This window comes from Acanthochromis polyacanthus, chromosome 12 (genome assembly GCF_021347895.1).
Source record: "Acanthochromis polyacanthus isolate Apoly-LR-REF ecotype Palm Island chromosome 12, KAUST_Apoly_ChrSc, whole genome shotgun sequence".
Taxonomy (NCBI): Eukaryota; Metazoa; Chordata; class Actinopteri; family Pomacentridae; genus Acanthochromis; species Acanthochromis polyacanthus.
The window spans coordinates 37,782,369-37,804,319 of NC_067124.1; the positions used below are offsets into that span (position 1 = coordinate 37,782,369).

Consider the following 21,951-nt stretch of genomic DNA (forward strand, 5'->3'; position numbering starts at 1 on the left):
CACCAAACACTCACTCAGCACCTTCTAACACGCATGTACGTATGTTCATAGCTCAGAGCAAACACACTCACATAATATCTGCACATTCCTAAACGTGTACATAAGACCGCTCCCTCAGCTGAATGTTCAACGGAATTTATGGGTGAAGCAATCAGACATGAACTCATCAACTATCTCAGACATTTTTCTGGCATCGGTTCAACTCTTCTGCACTGAATTGGTTCCATGGAACCAATTTAGCTGTAAGTTGTAACTGAGCATATGAAGAAACACTAAATGCAGCCAGACGATGGCTTCCTTGAGGATTTAAATATGTTCTATGAACGAAATATAGGAGACTGTATGTGTTTTCTTCCCATGATTAAATTAGTTATTGAAAAGAATGAGTTGGGAGATGATACAAGAAAACTTCAAAGTTCCTGAAGATCTCTTGGAGTCCAGTTAAATCTATTATTAAAAAGTAGGAGTAATATGGAACATGAATAAATCTGATTAGAGCAGGACGCCCTCAAAAACTGAGAGACTGAGCAGGAAGAGTCTACTGAGAAAGGCCACCAAGACACCTATAACTCTTCTAAAGGAGTTCGAAGAAAGAGACTAGTGGTGGAGGCCACCAAGACTCTTGTGAAGGAGTTCCAAGCTTCAGCAGCTGAGATGGGAGAGATTAGTCATACAAAAACTGCTTTAACTGTTTTATTGCTTTATGGGACACAAAGAGAAAGACAAAAGCTCAAACTAAATCTGGACTAGAGTTCACCAGAAGACGTGGAGACTCTGACAACTGAAAGAAAGTTCTTTGGTCTGAGGAGACCAAAATTTAGCTTTTTGCCCATCAGGGAAGACACCAAATACAGCACATCATCACGAACACACCATCCTCGCCAGGAAGCACGGTGGCGGCAGCATCATGATGTGAAGCACGGCGGTGGCATCATCATGATGTGAAGCACGGTGGCGGCATCATCATGACGTGAAGCACGGCGGTGGCATCATCATGATGTAAAACATGGTGGTGGCATCATCATGATGTAAAACACGGTGGTGGCATCATCATGATGTGAAGCACGGTGGCGGCAGCATCATGATGTGAAGCACGGTGGCGGCATCATCATGACGTGAAGCACGGCGGTGGCATCATCATGATGTAAAACATGGTGGTGGCATCATCATGATGTAAAACACGGTGGTGGCATCATCATGACGTGAAGCACAGTGGTGGCAGCATCATGACGTGAAGCACGGCGGTGGCAGCATCATGATGTCTTCAATCTTTTTTGTAAATTCTTGTAAAAATACAACAAAAAAAAACAAACTGAATTGACTCTGATTCAGTGTTGAAAAGCAATACTTGCAGCTTTAATTATCAGTTTGTATTATTCCATAAAATGTGTGCCATTTTGTTCAACATGTAGTTTTTAAATGTATTTAGTTTTACTGGGCTTTCCTTTTCACCATAAATAACCTCTGTGTTTGATAAGTTGCTCTAGGAATAAACTTACTTGCTACTAAAAGAGAAATCACACAAACAGCAGGTGAAATCTTGTCTAAAGTAATTTTTACTCCAAAATCTGTCAAACAGCGAGACAACAGATGACATACATCATGATTTTTCCATTTGAATCTGCCCGTCACTTCTTGCCCTTCTTCAGACTCAGGTTGTAACACTTTTCACAGGCCATCGAGAGGCCGGCGATGAGGGGAATAAATTCTTCAAAGTCCAACTTGTCATCTTTGTTGTTGTCCAAATCTTTCATGATGTTGTCCACGACCTTTTGGTCGTTCTGGCTCTGAAACGGAGTCAAGAAGAGACGTGTTCAGGATGGAAAGCAGGGGAGTCAAACTCATCATAGTTCAGGTTCCACATCCAGCCCAATTTGATGTCAAGTGGACGAATAAAATCACAGCATAATAATCTATGAAAAACGACGACTCCAAATGTTTCCTTTGTTTTAGTGCAAAAGAGTACATTCTGAAAATGTTCACATTTAAGGAATTATCTTTTTACAAAACATCATGAACAACCTGAAGTTTCCTAAGAAAAATAACTTAAATTTCAACATTATGCCTCCATTTGTAATTTACACATTAATATAGTACTTTCCTTTATGATCAAAACAACAAAAATCAGACTAAAACAAGACAAAATATTACAAAAACGAGCAAAAAAAACGGCAAAAACGAGACACAAAACAGCAGAAGTGAGAAACAAAATGACAAAAAAAAATGAGACAAACAACATCCGGTGGCAAAAAAAGACCAAAAATTTGATAAAAAAGTTACAAAGCAACAACAAAATGGACAAATGACACAAGCGAGACCAAAAAAACACACACAACAACAAAAGCAACAAACCAAGTGCAACAAAAAATGAAAAAATAACACAAAAAACACAAGCGAGACAGAAAGGAAACACAAAACAACAAAAAGAGAAACAAAACGACAAAACAAAACAAAAAGAGACAAAAAATTAACTAAAAAAATTACAAAGCAGCAAAAAAATGGACAAAATCGAGACACAAATGACAAACATGACAAAAAATGACAAAAAACGATAAAACGACAAAAAATAGTCAAAAAGACTAAAGGAAACACAAAATGTGACAGAAACATGAGACAAATGACAAAAGTCAGACAAAAAAAACAACAAAATATGACAAAAATGAGGCACAAAATGACAAAAATGAGACAAATGACACAAAACAAAGCAAAAAGACAAAAAACTAAACCAAAAAGATACAAAGTGACAAAAAATGACACAAACGAGACAAAGAATTACAAAAAAAGATTAAAAAAACACAAGCAAGACAAAAAGGAAACACAAAACAATAAAAACATGAGACAAATGACAAAAGTCAGACAAAAAAAACAAAACATTACAAAAATGAGACACAAAATGACAAAAAATGAGACAAATGACACAAAACAAAGCAAAGAGACAAAAAACTAAACCAGAAAGTTACAAAGTGACAAAAAAATGACACAAACAAGACAAAGAATTACAAAAAAAGATTAAAAAAACACAAGCAAGACAAAAAGGAAACACAAATCAATAAAAACATGAGAAAAATGACAAAAGTCAGACAAAAAAAGACAAAATATTACAAAAATGAGACAAAACAACAAATAACAATGAGCAATCTAGTATCTTACTTTAAATTTATAGCTTTACAAATTTACAATCTGCAGTTTTAAGCCTTCTCTGTAATTTTTCTACTTTACAAAGTCGGCCGGACTAGACCCTCTGGAGGGCCGCTTTGGGTCCGCGGGCCGCATGTTTGACACCCCTGATGCAAAGTTAAAGAAGAGTAACGCTTTCTGTGACTGTTTATCACTCTTACAATTCCTCAGATTCTCTAAATTTTTCTTGTGACATTTGCTCCTTCTTATTTCACAACAACTGATAAAAAACACAACTCAAAATCCTCCTACTTGGCCGTGAAACCAATTCTGAAACGTGAAATGCATCAGCTTCCACAAGCCCTCCTTACTTTTAGGAAGTTGGGCAGCTCGTTCTCCAGAAGTTTCTTCAGGTCCTTCTTGGTCAGGGTTTTTTTGTCGCCGTCGTCTTTGGCGTAACGGTGGAACGTCACGATCAGAGACTCCATGCTTTTCTCCAGATTGGTCATGGCTGCAGGAATGAGAGCTGAAAGGAGAAAACAACAATTTACATGAGGTAAACATAAACAAAAACAACAAGATCACCAAAGGAGTGAGGGAGGCCACCAAGACACCCATGACTTCAAGTGAAGAGTTCATTTGCAAAAACTGGCAACTCCGTTTTGATACATTTTCAGAAAATTTATTTTTCTTTTCTTGTTTACTTGAGATGATATCAATCAAACTGAAGTTGAGTGGATTTGACTCAGTAGAAAAATACATAAAAAATAAATTATTAATGTTATTATTATCTCAAATAAACAATAAAAAATTGGTTTTCTGAAAACGGAGTTACCTGTTTTTGCAAATGAACTCTTCATATGTAAGAACAGCCAACATTAAAGCTTTTTTTATTGTTTTTTTTTAACTTTTCCTGCCTCTGCTGCTGGGCTGTGATGTTGTAATCAGGCTGTAGGTAACAGAGCTTCATCCAACACTAACAGTGAGGATGTGGGTGTTGGTTTTTACTGGCACTCACAGCAAATTCTTCAAATATTAATCACTTTCTGGCTCACAGGCTGCAACTCTTATCTCATGTCTCTCAGCTCTGCTTATATGGAAAATTTTCTGGTCGAGTCTGCGCAATATGAGGCATGCAAGGCCGTAGAGATGAGGCGAAATAACTCACGGAAAGACTAACAAACGGAGGACGGGTCGCTACATGTCAGAGGGGGGAAATTCTGCTCCAACACCTCGACAGAAACACGCAGATAACTCACCAAAAGAAGCAGGTTTTTGTGGGTATTTTCAACTTTCAAGCTGCTTGGAGTGACCGAAATTAAGAAACTTCAGTCGATTGGGTGTTAAAGTTTAAAAAAAAAAAAGAACTTACCAGGTCACAAAGAGGCAGAAAGTGTCGGCTGAGCTTCAGTGAACAGTGGGACTGACTGAAAGTTCATCAGAGAGTTTATACCATCCAGGCAACGCCCAGCGTGATGGGAGGGATGCAGCGAGGCGGAGGGAGGAAATATCAGAGGAAACAGGGCAAGAAGTGTCCCTGCCCCGTTTTTCCAGCACAGATATCACACAGAACTTCACGCAAAGCTGCTCCAAGTTGCTTTCTCTTCAGATTTTTAATATCTGAGGTCCAACTTCTGTATATTTCCTGCAGCATTAATCATGAAAACGGCAGAAAAATGACCCAGTATGATGGGAACTGCTGCGTACAGGCAGGTCCGAGGCTTAAAAACAGATTATATGAGTCAATGTCTTTTGTCTTCGTGTCTGTTGGTCTCTGGCAGCTTCTTCCCATCCAGTATTTTTATTCCATCTGGTTGTCCTGGATATATTTGCTCACCCTTTTTGTCAGCAACGCCCTGATCACACCTGGACGCTGCATCCCGTCTGAGGTCCTGCTCAAACCCTTCATTCTCCCAAAATTTACGGCTTTTAAAGTGTAAAGTTCAATAGTAAGTGTGGAAATTTATCCACGTGTACATTAAAAAAAAGCAGAACATCAGGAAATGTATCCACTAAATTTGGAAGTTATGCGACGAAACATTTCATATATCAACAAGTTATTCACGTAACTGAAATAAATCTGGAAAAAAAACACAAAAAAAAATCTGAAAAAATATGTTAAAAAAAGGGGGAATACTGTCATGTTCAAAAACTTTAAAAGCGTTGAATCCGGTGGCAAATACCTGTAAAATAATTGGATTTTCTGCCCATTTAGCAACAGTAAAACAGTGCAATTCTAGTCATATATCGGAAAAAAATTAAAAATAAATTTAAAAAATACAGAAATGCCTGTAGATTAATAAATTTTCATTGCACTAGTTATCCATTATTTTTTAAAAATCATGTAAAATCTGTAGAACAGTATTTTTTTAAAAAAAAACAACTTACCACTTTCCAAATCTGTAAAATAATTCGATTTTCTGCCAATTTAGCAACATTAAAACAGTGTAATTCTACAGTCATATATCATAAAAAATTAAAAATAAATTTAAAAAAATTCAGAAATGCTTGTAAATTAATACATTTTTCATTATACTAGTTATAGATTACTTTTTTAAAAAAGAAATCATGGAAAAATCTGTAGAACAGTATTTAAAAAAAAAACAACAACTTACCACTTTCCAAATATCTGTAAAATAAAAATACTTGTTGTGGATTTAAATGCAGAAAAAGCAGAGTTGATATGAATGTAATTTCCATTTTTTCACAGTCAACATATCAACTATACTGGTTTTATTAGTTATTACCTGTGATTTAACAAACATGGAAAATCTAAAATAAAATATAAAAAAATCTATAATTATAGGTAAATAAATAATTACGGTCAAACACTGAAAAAGACTGAACAGGCGTTTATAAAAATATTCATTTTGATGTGAACCTGTTATTTTTTAGAGTTAACATCTTGCAGCATTGCAGTATTTCTTCTTAGATTTTTCTCTCAACTGTTGGAGTTTTTCCAGAGCTACTGAGCCGGATCATTTCTTTTCACAGCCTTTGTGGTGTTACACGTTTGCATTAAGGGTAAAAAACCCTCAAATTAGTGACTGAACGCCACTTAAAAACAGTGAGAAATACAGATTTAGTGATGAAGGCTTTCTAAAAAAGATCATCGTTGCATCTTTTTATGGGCATGAATATATTTTGTGACATGAAATCCTGAGACAGACTGCAGCTGCTTTCTAATTTATTACCTCATCTTAGTTATTTAGACCCTGAAAAGTCTAAATGTTTGGAACATTTGGCGACATTACCTCTAAAAAACAGTTTCCTGAAGCCGTATAAACTCAAAGCGACACATAGCGGGTTGATTATGTTCATTTGGTCGTATTTATTAACCATGCCCGACGGGTACGTCGGCGGGGTTATTGCATTCGGTGTCTGGCTGGGTAAGTATGTATGTATGTATGTATGTATGTATGTATGTATGTATGTATGTATGTATGTGGCTATGTCCGGTCCGATATCTCTGCAACCGCTGAAGTCAGCATAATCAAACTTGGCACTGAAGATCAGTCTAAGGTCCCCTGCTCAGATGTGGAGTTACACATCAGCAGATCAAGTAGGGAGTGAGATACAGCCATGGCCATAGGTTTGGACACAGCATGACTTCCTATGTCTGTTTTGATGTCTATTACAGAACATAACTAATATTTTTTGACAGCACCAGTTTAATTAGTCAACAAATCAACAAGGGATATAATATTATCAATAAATTCCAACAATTGGAACAATTTTGTTCCCAAAACATAATATTAGAAGAAAATAACAAAAAAATGCAGTACTTTCACAACCGAATTTGGTAAGAATAACAAAGTGACAACAAACTCTTTTGATGTTTTTTTTTATATGAAACTTAATATAGTTCTCAGGAGTTGTGTACTGTATTGTAAGTGACAATTTTGTGGTATTTTCTAAGATTCACAAGCGTCATGGTACTTGTGTCCAAACTTATGGCCATGGCTGTACGTACGATGATCTAAATTGATACATATTGCATCAGTTGTATAGGGAGGACAGGGTTTTCGCCAGCAGAGGGCGTGGTTCTGCCCTCTACTGAGGGCTCATCTAGTTGTCATTAGATTAGCGTTTCTATTTAACCACAAAATTAGTAAAGATTACGAAGGATGTTTTTACCTTGACGCGTTTCAACTGCATCTTACTCAGCCGACGCGTTTTTAATCACGTGACAAAAAGAAATCCTAATCTAAGCGACACTTTCAGTATAAAAATCCACATTTAAAGAGGAGAAAATTAGATCTGTGCATTACATTTGCACCATTATAGATGTACCAGATCAGTTATTAACGGGCGAAGAGAAGTCTTTCTGCTGCTCAGAATCTTCAGGATGAATTTCCACCCTGGACTTGGTTTTAACAAAAGAACAACACACTAAAAGTCTTTCACAAAGTTTAATTACAAAACGAATTAAACAAACAAAAAACACCAGCAACTTTCAGTGCTGATGAATATTCAGAAAACATGAGAGGACTTTAGAATCTCTTCGCAACCAGTCTAAAAAAAAAAAAAAAAAAAAGTAAAAGTGTGTGAAGGGAATGTAGAGCTGATTATCATCCCTTACTATCAGGGACGTTTCTTTATGATTTGAATTCAAAATCACTGTAAAAAATAAGAGTATGCCACTGTAACTTCTTAAATAAAACACCCAAACCAAATCTTAAAAAAGGAAACAACCTCGGGTGATGATTTAAGAAGTTGTTGTCAGAAAGCGGCTGTGTTGCGAGGACCTTCAGCGATCCATTTCTGCTGCAGCTCGTCGTTCAGTTCTTCCTCTTGCCTTTGCTGGCGGCTTTAGCCGGCGTGACGGCAGGAACGGCCGCCTGGTAGAGCGCCGCCGACACTTTGTTGATGTAGTACAGAGCGAAGAGGGAGAAAATGAGGCTGGGCAGAGGGAGAGAAAAGAAGTACGAGGCTTTAATAAAGATGTATTTAACTTTTAACTGTGTGACATGAAGCTGAAGATGAGATTTCTGCTGCTTACCATGTGGTGACGCAGACTCGATGCACCAGACCAGAGGCGAACAGCGACAGGCACAAACACAGCAGAACTGGAAGAAACAATAACAGAAGCTAGAATAAAATATCAGAGAAGTCATAATAGATAAATTACACATTGTACAAAGTTTTCATTGCATTTCAATTGTGGAAAAACCTGAAATCAACGCGCCCTACATTTTACCAACTGTCCAAAGGTGCTGCTTTCATTTTTTATTACCTCTGCCAAGGAGGTCATGCGATCGGGTCCGTTTATTTGTCTGTCTGTGTGCGTGTCTGTGGACAGGATTTCTCGGAAACTACTTGTCGGATCTTCATGAAATTTTCACCAGAGGTGGATCTTGGCCCAGGGAAGACTCCATTCAAATTTTGTCTTGATCCGGATACGGATCTGGATTCTGGAGCCACATTTTTATGTCATTTAATTTAGTGACAATCATCATGACAGAATTAACTTTTCTTGTTGCAAAAAAAGATCTCGCTTTACCATCCACATCTTCCCTTGGCGGAGGTCAGAAATCTCAGACTGCTCTTGTTTGTTTCTATACTTGGCTTCCTTCTGTTCTGAGCAAACACAGCCTGCAGGTCAACTGAAAAGTCCCTGAAATTTTGTCATATTTGTGTTGGTTGCAGTGGAGTCACTAATGTCTTCACAGTTGTGCCATGAAGTGCAGAATTTTTCTGTTTTTTACTGAATCCTGTTAGTGCAAATGATGCATTTTTGGTGAATTTTGAACTGATTTTGATTCAATATCGGGATTTTAATGTGAGATTTGGTTCATTTTCCTGCGTGTCATTAATAATATCCATTCAGGGACGGTCATAAAGTGAAAAATTTAACAATTCTTTCAGTTATTACAGTTTCTTGCTTTGAAAAATGGTGCCCTTTTTCCATTTTTTAAAAAAAGACAGCATGCCTGTCAAACCTGCTGATAAGTTTTGGGGTTTAATCTTTGAACTACTGTGTATTAAAAGGTTTAACTCCCTTTAAAAAGACGCTAGCAAGTTGACAATCAAGTACACTTTAGCGATCAATATGCGGACGTTTAAGAGAACGCTGAGCTCCAATGAAAGGAGGAATTTTGCAGAGTTTTGGATAATTTTCCCAACAGAATTGAACCTCACATAAGACATGTTTAAAAACATTCTGAAAGCTGAAAAAGAGACAATTTTTTCAGTTTTTACAGTTTCTAGCACTGAAAGATTGTGTAATTTTGCCAATTTTTTTCAAAAAGAAAACGCGTCTTTCAATCCCATCAGTCAGTTTTGGGGTTCAGAGTTAAACCATTGAACAACTGTGTGTGAAAAGATTTACTCCTTTTAAAAATAGCTCACGTGGTGTCGTTCAAATACACTTTAACGATCAATGTATTGATGTTTTAGAGAACGCTAAGCTCTCACGAAAGGTGTCATTTTGTCGAGATTTTGTCAATTTTTGCGACAGAAATGCACATCATATAAGACATGTTTAAAAACATTCCAAAAGCTGAAAAAAGAGACTTTTTTAAAAACTTTCTAGTGGTGATAAAGTGCGTAATTTTGCCAATTTTTAAAAAAACAAAGGAAGCCTTTCAAATCAGATGGTGAGAGTTGGGGTTCAGAGAGTGAAATCATTGAATAATATTGTATTAAAAGGTTTAATTCTCTTTAAAAAGACGCTGACAAGATGACGTTAAATTACACGCTGATGTTTTAGAGAATGCTGATTTAACACTTGACTCAGAAAATCATAGAAACATTTCTGAGCTTCCATTACTTACTCTCTGGGAAGATCTTGGCTTGGAATCCTTTTCCAAAAACCAGGTTTTCCAAATTATTAAATGCCTGGAGATAAAGTTAAGGAGGAACATCTGTACATTTAGACAACTCAAAGAAATCAGGTTAAGGAGAAAATCGATGCTGGAGGAACGGCGGCTTTGGAAGATCGTTCACCAGCATGTTGTAGTTTGATGATCAACAACGTGGGTTAAAACAGTTCATTCATGTTATCATCCGGCTGAAAGGATACGGTGAGGGAGCAGATGAAGAGGACTGAGCCCAGGAAACCCCCAGGATGGTGAGCCACTCGGTGGATCCCAGCTGTTTACTGAACATCTGCATCCCAGCAAACACCAGCACCGACAGCAGACTGGACAGAACCAGAGACGTTCCCGTGTTCACCGCTAAAAAGAACAGCGATCAGGACACAGTTAGACCAGTTCAGGATAGAAGTGACACAATATCTTAAACTAGGCCTTGTTAGAAATAAACACCGGCCATAAAAACACGCAGCTCCAACCAAAAACACAAAGAAAAATCAAGTTGCACAATCTAAGACGATACAAAATCCTGAAATTATAAGATGAAATTAATGAAACTGAATAAATTACTGCTTTAAAATGTCAATTAGTAACATTACAAACCAATTTAAATCATCTGGCAATGCTGTCCACAAAAGTTCTTGAAAGAATAGATTAAAGCTTTTTTGATTTGAATAAGAATCTTAACATGAAACTTTTTGTCAGCAGAAGCCATTTACAGCACCAAATGTCCATCTACATCCACCATTCTGACCCACAATCCTCTGCACAGTTCCTCATGCACGCACAAACAATCTTAAACTGCAGAAAGCCTTCAGACTCATTTAACACAACAAATGTGTAAGGCGCAAAATAATCATGATTTGAAGAGAAACGAGGACACTTCGGATATGAGAATTTTAACAAGAATGCTCCTTGAGAACCGTTTCATTGAGTCACAGTTTAGGAATCACAAGGTTTTATACGATTATGTCGCTTTAATGAGTCTAGACGTTACACACAGCACTACTCCTAGTAGATTATACATGGAAAAACATTTATCTCACTCTGATACAACATTAGAGGATATGAACCTACACATTAGGAACATTTTGTACATTTAAAACACTCTGTGAAATATTGTTTTCCTACATATAAGAGAATCTGTGCAATACCAATATAATATGTGAGCTATTTGTATTTTTAATATCAGTATTTTCTACTCGTGGAGGAATCTTTGCAACATTAGTTAGCAAAATTGTTGTTTTCCACATTCAAGGGAATCTGTGTAACATCTGAATTTCTACATAAAGAAGAATTGGCACAATATCAACAGTACTTATGTATATTTCTTATTATTTTCCTCATGCATTTACACGTTTACACTATCCTCTTTGCTGCTGCAACACTGCAAGTTTCCCCACTGCGGGATTAACGAAGGCTAATATTTTATTATTTTCATGGCAGTACTTTTCAAACTATCTGATCCTTCCTGCTGGATAAACACTTTACAGGTAGCAAACATTCTTCGTTTCATTTGGCTTAACTTTTCAGAGCTGGAGGTGTTTTAAATAAAGTTTGAATGTGAATCTGACAGCTGACTCTTTACTGTTTAACGCCACGTCAGTGTTCGTTTTCCGGCAGTTAGCCGTTAGCATCAAGCTAAACAACCAGCGTTAGCAGCAACACAAACACGCAAACACAACACTCTACACATAAAGCACAAACATAGTGCACACACAGTAAAATGTAAAATACATCAGTGGTGTTGTAAAGTAACATTAGTGCACTGAATGAATGAATGCTTCACTGTTAGCAGCCATCTCAGTTAGCATCGCTTACTACTAAACGTTAGCTAGCTAGATAGCTTGACCACAGAGCTGCACATTTACATACTTGCACGAATATAAATTAATTAAAGCAGTACATACCCATAATTTGATGTGAAATTAGATCCGCCTGATGAAACAGGTGAATCGGGTTTAACTGCTCCCGGCTCTAAGAATCAACTACCTCAGACAAACCCGGACAAAATATCCGGTGGCGCCGGTGGGCGGAGCCAACAGAGGGCCAAAGGGCAACAATGAAGTCCAAAATTATTCATACCCACTAAAAATATGGTTTTATTGTGATTTTTTTTTTTTTAATGACCAGCAGGGTTTTTCTGGCTGTAAAAGAAGACATGGAGTTAATAATGAATTTAAAGTATGTTTATGTCCAAAATTCTTCACATCTTTCTCAAAAAAGACATAGAAGTTGCATTTTCTAAAATATATGCAACAACAGGCATTGACTTTACGTGCTGTTTAACGCACAGCTTTTAAATAGGATTATTATTATTATCATTTTGCACATTTCAAGTACTTGTTTACTTTCTATTCTTTGCAAACCCTGTATAGGACTGACTTTAGAAGGCTAATTCGTACATTCCTCCACACTGAAAATGTTTCCATCACTTTTTGACACTGCTTCTTTATTTATTATCTTGTTGCACTTATTTTTAGAATTTATTTTAACTATGACAGGCATCACCTTTAGGCTATATGTCAATGTTTCACTGCACTAAAACACCAAATCAAATTCCTTGTTTTTGTTTTGATTCAATTTCACAGGTCGTAATACTTTTGAACATGGTATTCTTTGAAATAAATGTGAAAAATAAATGTAAAAAATTATATCTGGCATCGCCCACACAACGTTGCACTGCGCTTTGTCACTTGTTTATGTATATTTCCAGCCAGAAGTAGCTGATTGGTCATACAATAATTCAGTATAAATCATAATGTGGCAGGGATATGAATAATTCTGGGGTAAATTGAATGCTCTGTTGCTGTTTTTTTAACATTTACATTCACTAAAAAGTGTATATGATCAGAGTGGTGCTACACCAGTGTTTGTTTTCCACTGAAAAAAGCCTGAAATGTAACAAACACACTGTTTTTCGTTTTGTTTTGTTAGTTAAATGAGTAATTTCAGGAAAAATGGTTAAATAAAGCCAGTTTCGGTGCCAGAAAAAGGCAGAAATACTCATCATTATTTACCAGAATTAAAGCAGGAGTTGCCAAAATATTATTTTTCTGCATTAGTGCTTTCAACAAGAGGCTGCATATTATTTCAGAATTGACCACTAGATGTCATGAAAATGCTGAAATCATTTCAGACACGTTCTCCTCTATAGTTTGTTAATTTCCATTTCTGCAGGAGGAAAGACTCAGTTTAAATGCTGCTAAATTTAAAGATCTTGGTTGTATGGACGCAGCTCTGACTGCTGTTCAGCTGAATTTGTATTTTAAATTTTAAATCCACAACTAGAAGTTTTAATTTCTGAACATATTCTGAGCTGCGGTGCTCCAGATCACGCTCCTGTTTTGCTCTAATCATGCCAGAGATGTGTCTGGGTGGTTATCAGATGCCTTTTTATTCATGAGCAGCCTCCACGTCGCCTGCTGTGCCTTATTGTTTTGGCTCAGATGAGATGGTCATCTCTCGGGCAGCGTTTTCCGTCTCTGCAGAGGACTTCTGCAGCTTTGTTAGACTGACAGTTGGACGCTTTTGTCACCTTCCTGATCCTTTGTGCTCAATTATTCAGTTTGACCAGACAGCAAACTCACAGTCCTGGTGGTCCTGTTTCACAATTACTGAGGCCACTGTGCTCCTGAGACACTCAGAGTTTTACAAATGGTTGCAGTTTTACAGCTGTACTATACTGAGGGGAGATATTCTTCCACTGTAACGCTCAGTTCTGCAATAAAAAGGAGTCTGAATGCATTTTTGAAGGAGAGATGTGATTAGATTTTTCTGAAATTGCAAACATTTTTAAAGATATCATTTTATAATAATGGATAAAAGGTGTAGACTAACACCTAAATACTTGTGGAGTCCCTCATGGCTCCAGTTTGGGCCCACTGTCTCTTCATTAAATACACTGCCATTTGAGCATTTTTTTTCACTGTTTTGGGGATGTTGTACAACTCTAAAGACTCACTGCTGCATTTGTTTGACTGCATAAAAGATAATAAATCACAAAATTTTCTCAGTCTGAATGAAAATAACACTGTTGTTGCTGTTTTTTGGTTCATACACTCAGTCTTCTGTGTAAAATCTTGCAAGCAGATCTTCAAACAGACACTTCATCTCAGTGGGTGTTTCAAATCAAGACTTTCAGCCCAGAAGGAAGTTGATTTTTCCCCCAAATAAAAAGCTTTTTATACCTTTATTAGTGCTCGGTTAGACCGTCGTGTTTACTTGTTTGCGGGTGTAGAAAAGTCGACTCTTCAGAGTCTGCAGCTGCTAAACAATGTGGTTCCTCAACGTTCGATTGGAAAAAGAAAACCAGTTCTCAGTTCTCTTGTTTTTTTAATATGTTTTAATAATTTTTTAAATACGTTTTAAATATGTTGGCGTCACCTCGTTTAGCAGAACTTTTACCTGAGAACAGACTTGAAAAACTGTTCTTGGTTCCATTTGATTCAATCAGTGCCTGGTTTTTATTTATTTATTTATTTTTATATGGTAATTCATGAAATACATCTAATAATTAATATATATGATTTGATTATTTGCTTAATATATGTCTTGTAGTTTATTTTTATGTAATAATTTTTAGATAATATTTTATTAAATATATTTACATAAAAATCCCAAAATAGATTATTTATTTAAGTATATCTTTAATTTTATTGTAATTTTACATAACATTTGCTAAAGTTCATTTTTATACAAAATGTATAACAGTTTATTCATTTAAGTTATGTCTTTCATTTTGTTTTATCATATTTTATACAATATATTTATAGAAAAACATCTGTAAATTTAGTCATATTTTCAAGTTGTAGCTTTTATTTTAATTTTAGATCATTTTTTACACAACATATTCATTTAAAAAATCTATAATAGCTTATTCATTTATTTAAGTTGTATCTTTCATTTTTTTCATTTAATTAATTTTTATGTAATATGTAGAAAATAAGGTTATACATTTGATTAAGCTATATATTTCATTTTAATAAAATTTGTATAATATTTTATATGAACAAATCTGTAGTAGTTCATTCACTTCTTTAAGTTGTACCTTCTATTTTATATTCATGTCTTAATTTTTATACAATATATTTGAAGAAAAATTAGAATAGTTTATTAATTTATTCAAGCTATATCTTTAACTATGACATAATTTAATATTTATATATTTGTAAAAAAAGTATAGTTTATTCATCGCTTATTTGATGAAATTTATTGGTCTTTTATTTATTTATTTAAATTATAAAGTACAAAATAAAATATATTATTTATTTTTAAATTCATATCATTTATTAGATTTTTGTTCTTATAATATTCTTGTCTTTTTTATTCAGATTCATCTTTTAGTTGTTGTGTTTTATTGTGCTATGAGTGCAACACTTTGGTTGCTCTGTAGTTGTTTTAAAATGTGCATTTATGAATACATTTATTTTAAAATTAAATCTTCAAGACACCCTATGCAGTTCAGTGAAGTGATCTGAATCTTTTCTGAAACACGACGGTTAAACAAACATGAAGAAATGAGTCCAAAGCTATTCATATTTAATAAGCGTCCTTTTTAAAATGACTGTTTCATGCTCATGTGGGCAGACTGTCCGACAGCGGGACTGTAATGCATCTCCCAGCCAGCAGAGTGTGGAAAGATAAACTTTTTTTTTGTAATTAACACCACACGATACTTCGTCTCTATTTTCCTTCCTCCCCTGCAGGGGGAACCCGATCGTGTTCAATAAGTGAAAGTAATATGGCCTAAGTGAAGGCGCTGAACCGACCTATAAAGGGGACTTGGCAGGGGGCAGAGAGCAGAAGAAAACGCCGCCTTTCTGCTGCCTGGAACACATGAGTGGAAAAAAGAGGAAGACTTACATAACTGACTGTGGAGCATGCTCAAACACAGTCGAGACGCTCAAACAGAAGCTTTTACAGCCTCATATTCAGACTTTCTGCTGCTGCTGCTGGGTTTAATCTAAGCAGGAGAGTCACAGAAACACCTAAACTTAACTGGAAAGTAGAAAATTCAACTGTTTAGCAAATCACAGATGTGTATTCAACATCATTCTAACATTACAAAGAAGAAGAAAAAACAAGTTTAAAGCTGTCACTTTGCAAAAACACTCTTTCTTTCACAGTTTTTCCTGTAGCTTTGCTTTGCCAGGTTACATCCCTGCACATACTTGCAAAACTTCTCGAGCATTTCTATGCAATGAGTGCTTTAATCATGCAAATAAGCAGTGGATGATGGTGGAAACCTGTGAAATATCACTTACAACCATTTATTGCACAGGAAACACACACTAGAAGATAAAAACAAACTTATTTTGGGATGTTTTTGCTTCCATAACATGTTTTCTTTCAAAAGAGTGGAAAGAAAACTGACATAAGTGTTTGTTTTACTACATTTTAACCTGCCTTGTTAGCTAAATCTCTCTGTAAGTAGTGTTTTCTACTACAAATATGATTTTTTTTCTCCAACTCTGTTCCAGAAATCTCCACTTCAGCAGCTCTTACTTGTAAAAGACTTTCCGAATTAACTCCTGTCTTTATCCTGAAGGCTTTTACAGAAGAGTTTGTTGATGTATTCTATAAAAATCCTCAAAACATGGAGAAAAACTGAACGTTTTCCCCACTGTTTACAGTATTCTCTGATTTATGGAGCAACAGAAAAACCAAAATGAAACAAACAATTTCAGATTTTTGTTATAATTTTATGCAAATTTGCACTTATTAACCAAGTATCACCTTATTTGCATACTTAAATAGAATGTTTAATACAATTTGTAATAAAAATTAGTCATTTCTTTAATATAAATAATCAGATGGAGAAGGTTTTTGGTGATTTATGTAAATTAAAATGAGTTTTACCCTGTTAACTTGTAGTATTTTGAGCTAAAGTGCATCTTAAAGCGTTGGTGTGCTGTGTATCTTGCTCAAAATAATAGATATATAAAGAGAAAAAACACAATGAGATGTGTTTTTGGTTAGTCATTTGTCATGCTTGAAAGGGTTAAATACAGTCCTGTTACTATGAAGACAGATTCTGCATCAAAGTCACAAGTCTGTACGTGTTGATTCAGGAATAAACGGAGAAAAACATGAGTTTTTTCAGTAATTCCTGCATGAAAACTGTTAAGTACAACCCCGTTTTTACAGGGTGACCCAAAAGTTTGGAAACAAATAAAAAGTCTATAATCCAAATAATATAATGTTATTTCAATAAATCAGTACCACAGATATATTCAGAGGAGTAACAGATTAGTGTAAAACAAAAATGTTTCGACATGTTTATGTTTGTTTCTTATACAATGTTTCCACCACCTGGTTACATTTGTATCTTCTGGAATGTGTCTTCATTCATGCTTATGAAGGTTCCTCAAACTGGCCAGTAAATGTTGCCTCATAGTACTTTTGGACGTTTAAAAAATTAAAACTGTCAGATACTTTAGCATCAAGAGTTTTGAAATCTGACACTGATGGCCTGCATTTTGAAGTTCTGCTCCAGCATACCTGGACCTTATGCTTCTATTCAGTTATTGCACTCAGCAAATACTATGCTTTTAAGTTATTTTATTATGCTATAACAAAAATGGGTAAAATAAGAGTGAATTCATGCACCCCCAACTCAAATAGACACAGCAGTTAAACTTTGTTTTCAAACTTTTGGGTCACCCTGTAGAGCATTGAATGATTTTGCTGCTTTAGATGATCTAATCCATCAAACACACAAGTCTGCACATCAGGAACGATGACATCTGCAGCTATTTTCTCTGTAAACAAACATAAATAGAGACTTTGAGCAGCTTTTTTTACTCCTTCTGAGGCTCTGAGTGGTTGAAGGGTGGAGCTGTGTGTGTGTGTGTGTGTGTGTGTGTGTGTGTGTGTGTGTGTGTGTGTGTGTGTGTGTGTGTGTGTGTGTGTGTGTGTGTGTGTGTGGGTGTGTCTGCTCTTTAAGAGGAGGTTCCCCCTCAGCCTAACAACAGTCTGACAACAGTCCCACCGGAGAAGCAGCCACCGACTCGGACGTGATCTCTCCTCACCTGGAACTCTCAGGTGAGTCTGATGGAGGTTTGTTGGAGTGTTTTGGGGGGAGGTCGGGGAGAAAACAGGAGCTTTTTGCTGCAGAAACTGAGGGCTGGAAACTCTGACTGATGCAATGTAAAGGACAGAGTGTGTAACGTTACTATAAATGTAAAACTTGAAATCGTTTCGCAGTATTTGCTGTGACTTTAATCATTATGACTGCAGGCAGGAGCCGCTTTACTTTGAAAATCTGACTTCATTTTGTGCTTGTGCTGTTTTTAAACATTATTCCAATAAATTACATCTCAAATTGTTTTATAGACCAAACAGTGTCTTTAAAATGTTTGTTTTCTGCTCGTGCTGTTTGTTTTAAACTTATTCTGCTTTTCATTTTTACATTTAAACATAACATTTTGCTGTATTTTCCTTCAGAAATAGATGCAAAATAACTGCAATGACACACAAAATAAGCAGAAAGAGGTATGAATTGACTAAAAATATGCTAAATAGCTGCAAATACACAGAAAATGATCAGAAAGAGGTTTGAATTGACTAAAAATATGCTAAATAACTGCAAATACACAGAAAATGACAAAAAAGAGGTTTGAATTGACTAAAAAAGATGCCAAATGAACACAGAAACTTATAAATAATTGCAAAATAGATGCAAAATGAGAATAAATAGAGTAAAATAACTGCAAAGACACACAAAAAAGCAGGAATAGGCTCAAATTCAATAAAAAAGATACAAAATGAACAAAGAAAATTAAAAAATAATTGCAAAAAAAGGTGCAAAATGAGACTAAATAGGGTAAAATGCAAAGACACACAAAAACAGCAAGAATACGCTCAAATTCAATAAAAAAAGATGCAAAATGAACACAAACAAATGCAAAATAACGGAAAGGATACATTAAACGAGCAGAAATGGGCCCAAACTAACGAAAAAAGATGCAAAATTAACATAAATAGAGTAGAATAACTGTGAAGGCACAAAAAATGACCAGAAAGACGTTCAAATTGATGAAAAAAGATGCAAAATGCATACAAACAAATGCAAAAACACACAAAATGAGCATTAAATAGGTTCAAAATTACTAAAAATGATGCAAAATGAACACAAAAAAATGCAAAATAACTGCAAGTGCACTGAAAATGACAAGAAAGAGGTTAGAACTGACTAAAAAAAAGATGAAAAATGAACACAAAAAAAGGCTCAATAACTGCCAAGACAAACGAAATGATCAAACGGAGCAGAAACAAATGCAAAAATAACTACAAAGAAGCACTAACTGACCAGAAAGAGGCTCAAACTGCCTCCATATTGGTGGAACACTCAGCACATTTTTGTCTTGTCACTCGATCAAGTATCTGCATGTCAGGTTTAGTGTTGTAATGGAATGACAAATGCAATCATTTTTTTGCAACACAAATCTACCCACGGGTATAATTACACCTCTAATTATGTTTAACCATTCTTGCGTGATCAGACACGTACCGTTGTCAAAAACACACCTAACATGTTTCCACAGAGCCTTCCGTCTTCTTCAGAGGCTCCAGCAAACATGTTAGGTATCTTTAGACACTATGAACTTCATTGGATCACCTATAATTATGTTCTTTGAAGGTGTAATTAAAGTGAGCAGAAAGAGGTTCAAATTGACAAAACTATGTGCAAAATGAACAAAAACAAATGCAAAAAAACCCTGTAAAGGCACACAAAAGGACCGGAAAGACCTGCAAAATGAACTCAAAGAAATGCAAAACAGCACAAAGACGCACAAAGTGAGCACAAAATGACTAAAAATTATGCAGAAAAACTGCAAAGACACACAAAAGGAGCAGAGACTCAAACTGATGAAACAATGTGCAAAACGAACGCAAACACATGCTAAATAAGTGCAAAGACCCAAAACGACAAGAAAAATGGTTCAGATTGACGAGAAAAGTGCTTTTACTTATGTACAGCATGTGACCTTTTTCCATCTGAGGGAATAAAACTGTTTTTGTGCAGCTACAGCTATGGCAGGACGCTTGGACTCCGTCATCACAAACATTGTGGAAGTATTCATAGAGTACGCTGACAACGAGGACAAAGGAAAGAAACACAAGCTGAACAAAGAGGAGCTCCAGAAGGTGTTGGACGAAGAAATCCAAAGTTCTGAGCTAAAAGTAGGTCACATGACTCACCTAAAGGGCCTGATGTGGAGACAGATACCTTAAAAGAACACATTCTGCAGCTGCTCGCGTGTGTTTTTGACTCTTTTAACAGGGCGAAATCAACACGGATGACATCGCGCAGGCCATGGAGGTGCTGGACAAAAACCGCGACGGCGAGGTCGACTTCCGCGAGTTTTGTCGGTGCGTCTGCGACCTCGCCAAGTGCTACTACCATAAGAAGACGGGCCGAGGCGGCAAGAAAGGGAAGGGGAACGAACAGAAGGGCGAAGCAGCAAACTGAAGAAGAAGAAACTCTTCAAATAATCCACATTTAAACTATCTTTGAATAGACGCTGCTGCTAGTAGGCGCTGTGTGTTCACTATGCATGCAAAGTGTCACATTTACCATCTCTGTCTCTTAATAAACTGGTTTTCTAAGCGCTTTTCATGCACGCCACACTGAAAATAAAGAGAAAGTCTGAACTGCTGTGGGCTTCCTCGTCTGTTCGCGGCCAATCAGTGCCGCAGAGGCGTCTGGTGTCACGACAGGAAGCGAGCTCGGCCTCATCAAACATTCAGCAGCCGTCACTCACTCCGTTCTCCGGTGCACAAATCGCTGTCAGTCGGTGGAAACGTCGGCTCCCATTGTTCCCGTCGCTTATTAAGTGAAAGTCAAACCTCTGGCAGGTCGTTTTTATGTCATTAGCGGAGTCATCGTCGGGATCCTGACACATCTGGGCCTCAGCCGAGTCCATCACGTGTGTTGCAAAATGTCGCCATAGCGCCTCCTGTAAAATTGAAAAAGTGGTCATTAGGCCAACTGCCACGACGTTTCATCTACAGCCATAATATTTGGGGGGCATATGCAGAACATCAGGACACACGAAAAAGTCAATCAGGGCCACGCCCTAAACCCAACAGGAAGTCGGCCATCTTGAATTAGCTGTAAACTATTTCTGATTAATAACTCATTGCGGGTAAGTCCAAGAGACCTCAAATTTGGCCAGTATATGCAACAGTCCTTCCTGATGAAAAGTTATCAAAATACTCCGCAAAAGTCAAAGGGCATGGCCATGGCGACTTCCAAAAATATTGATCCTTCGCCATCAAACAGGAAGTGTTGTCTAACTCGCCTGAACATGCTCCACTCTGACTGAAATTTAAAATGTATGATCAGAGTCCCGCCCTGACGACATCCATGTAGTTATATACATTCACAGTCATAGCGCCACCTTGTGGTATCAGGAAATACATATTTTTACACTTTGATGTACTATTGTCAGCAGGTTGATCAGATTCACCTTAAATTCGGTGACATAAGCCCAAACACATTGATGATGATTCCCAGAGAAAATGGTGACTCGTCATCAAAAGGTGTGTCTGTGGCGGCGCGGCGAATTTCGATGTTTCGCCATGAAAATTGAATTATTTATATCTCAGCTGCACGCGGTTAAATCTGGACCAAACTTCATATGATGGACATCAATCCAGGTCAGAACACATCCACACTCATGAAGTTAGAAATGCTCATAGCGCCACCTCCTGGCAGCAGGGAGTTCTTGTCATTACATTTGCACATCCCATTGCCCTATACTTTGTCATATCATTCTAGAAATTTGACAGCTCAGTGTTCATATCTAGATGATGCTGCAGTGTGAAGATTTTGACAATTCATAAAACGCTGTTGCTGTGGCAACGCATCATTGCCGTGACAAACAAAGTACTTTTTGACAGGTTAAAAATGATAAAAGGCTCGCCAGAATTAACACACGTATCTGGATTGGTAAAACATTTCATGTTTTAAGGGAATTTCACCTGATTGTGGCAAAATGGCTCCACAGCG

The 21,951-nt window shown here is 36.5% G+C and overlaps 3 protein-coding genes across 5 annotated transcripts; 1 reads left to right on the plus strand and 2 right to left on the minus strand.

The window, feature by feature from the left end:
• Positions 1-679: 679 nt before the first annotated feature.
• Positions 680-4,633, minus strand: s100a10b (S100 calcium binding protein A10b). 2 transcript variants are annotated; one of them, XM_022209310.2, is made up of 4 exons: positions 4,490-4,633; positions 3,489-3,643; positions 1,600-1,787; positions 680-1,283 (listed from the first exon to the last, which is right to left on the minus strand). In XM_022209310.2, the coding sequence occupies exons 2-3, from the start codon at positions 3,624-3,626 to the stop codon at positions 1,629-1,631; spliced, it is 297 nt and encodes a 98-aa protein (XP_022065002.1). In that variant the 5' UTR covers positions 3,627-3,643; positions 4,490-4,633; the 3' UTR covers positions 680-1,283; positions 1,600-1,628. The 2 variants fall into 2 exon arrangements, with proteins under 2 accessions (XP_022065002.1, XP_022065001.1); XM_022209309.2 differs by lacking the exon at positions 680-1,283 and having other exon boundaries at positions 1,539-1,787.
• Positions 4,634-7,512: 2,879 nt separating this feature from the next.
• Positions 7,513-10,712, minus strand: krtcap2 (keratinocyte associated protein 2). Its single transcript, XM_051956506.1, is given in 6 exon segments — positions 7,513-8,019; positions 8,120-8,186; positions 9,894-9,957; positions 10,142-10,185; positions 10,188-10,295; positions 10,691-10,712. Coding segments are annotated over 6 exon segments (426 nt in total). The 3' UTR covers positions 7,513-7,898.
• Positions 10,713-17,847: 7,135 nt separating this feature from the next.
• s100w (S100 calcium binding protein W) lies at positions 17,848-20,595 on the plus strand. 2 transcript variants are annotated; one of them, XM_022209323.2, is made up of 3 exons: positions 17,848-17,978; positions 19,963-20,120; positions 20,221-20,595. In XM_022209323.2, exons 2-3 carry the CDS (start codon positions 19,971-19,973, stop codon positions 20,407-20,409), a joined length of 339 nt encoding a protein of 112 aa, XP_022065015.1. In that variant the 5' UTR covers positions 17,848-17,978; positions 19,963-19,970; the 3' UTR covers positions 20,410-20,595. The 2 variants fall into 2 exon arrangements, with proteins under 2 accessions (XP_022065015.1, XP_051812932.1); XM_051956972.1 differs by having other exon boundaries at positions 17,886-17,978; positions 19,969-20,120.
• Positions 20,596-21,951: the final 1,356 nt, after the last annotated feature.

What these genes read in the sequence shown, in the direction of transcription:
- s100a10b (XM_022209310.2), bottom strand. Translation starts at nt 3,626, where the DNA reads ATGACCAATCTGGAGAAAAGCATGGAGTCTCTGATCGTGACGTTCCAC. An exon ending in AGCTGCCCAACTTCCTAAAA is followed by an intron (nt 1,788 to 3,488) that starts GTAAGGAGGGCT and finishes ACTCCGTTTCAG; the next exon opens with AGCCAGAACGACCAAAAGGT.
- s100w (XM_022209323.2), top strand. Translation starts at nt 19,971, where the DNA reads ATGGCAGGACGCTTGGACTCCGTCATCACAAACATTGTGGAAGTATTC. An exon ending in TCCAAAGTTCTGAGCTAAAA is followed by an intron (nt 20,121 to 20,220) that starts GTAGGTCACATG and finishes CTCTTTTAACAG; the next exon opens with GGCGAAATCAACACGGATGA.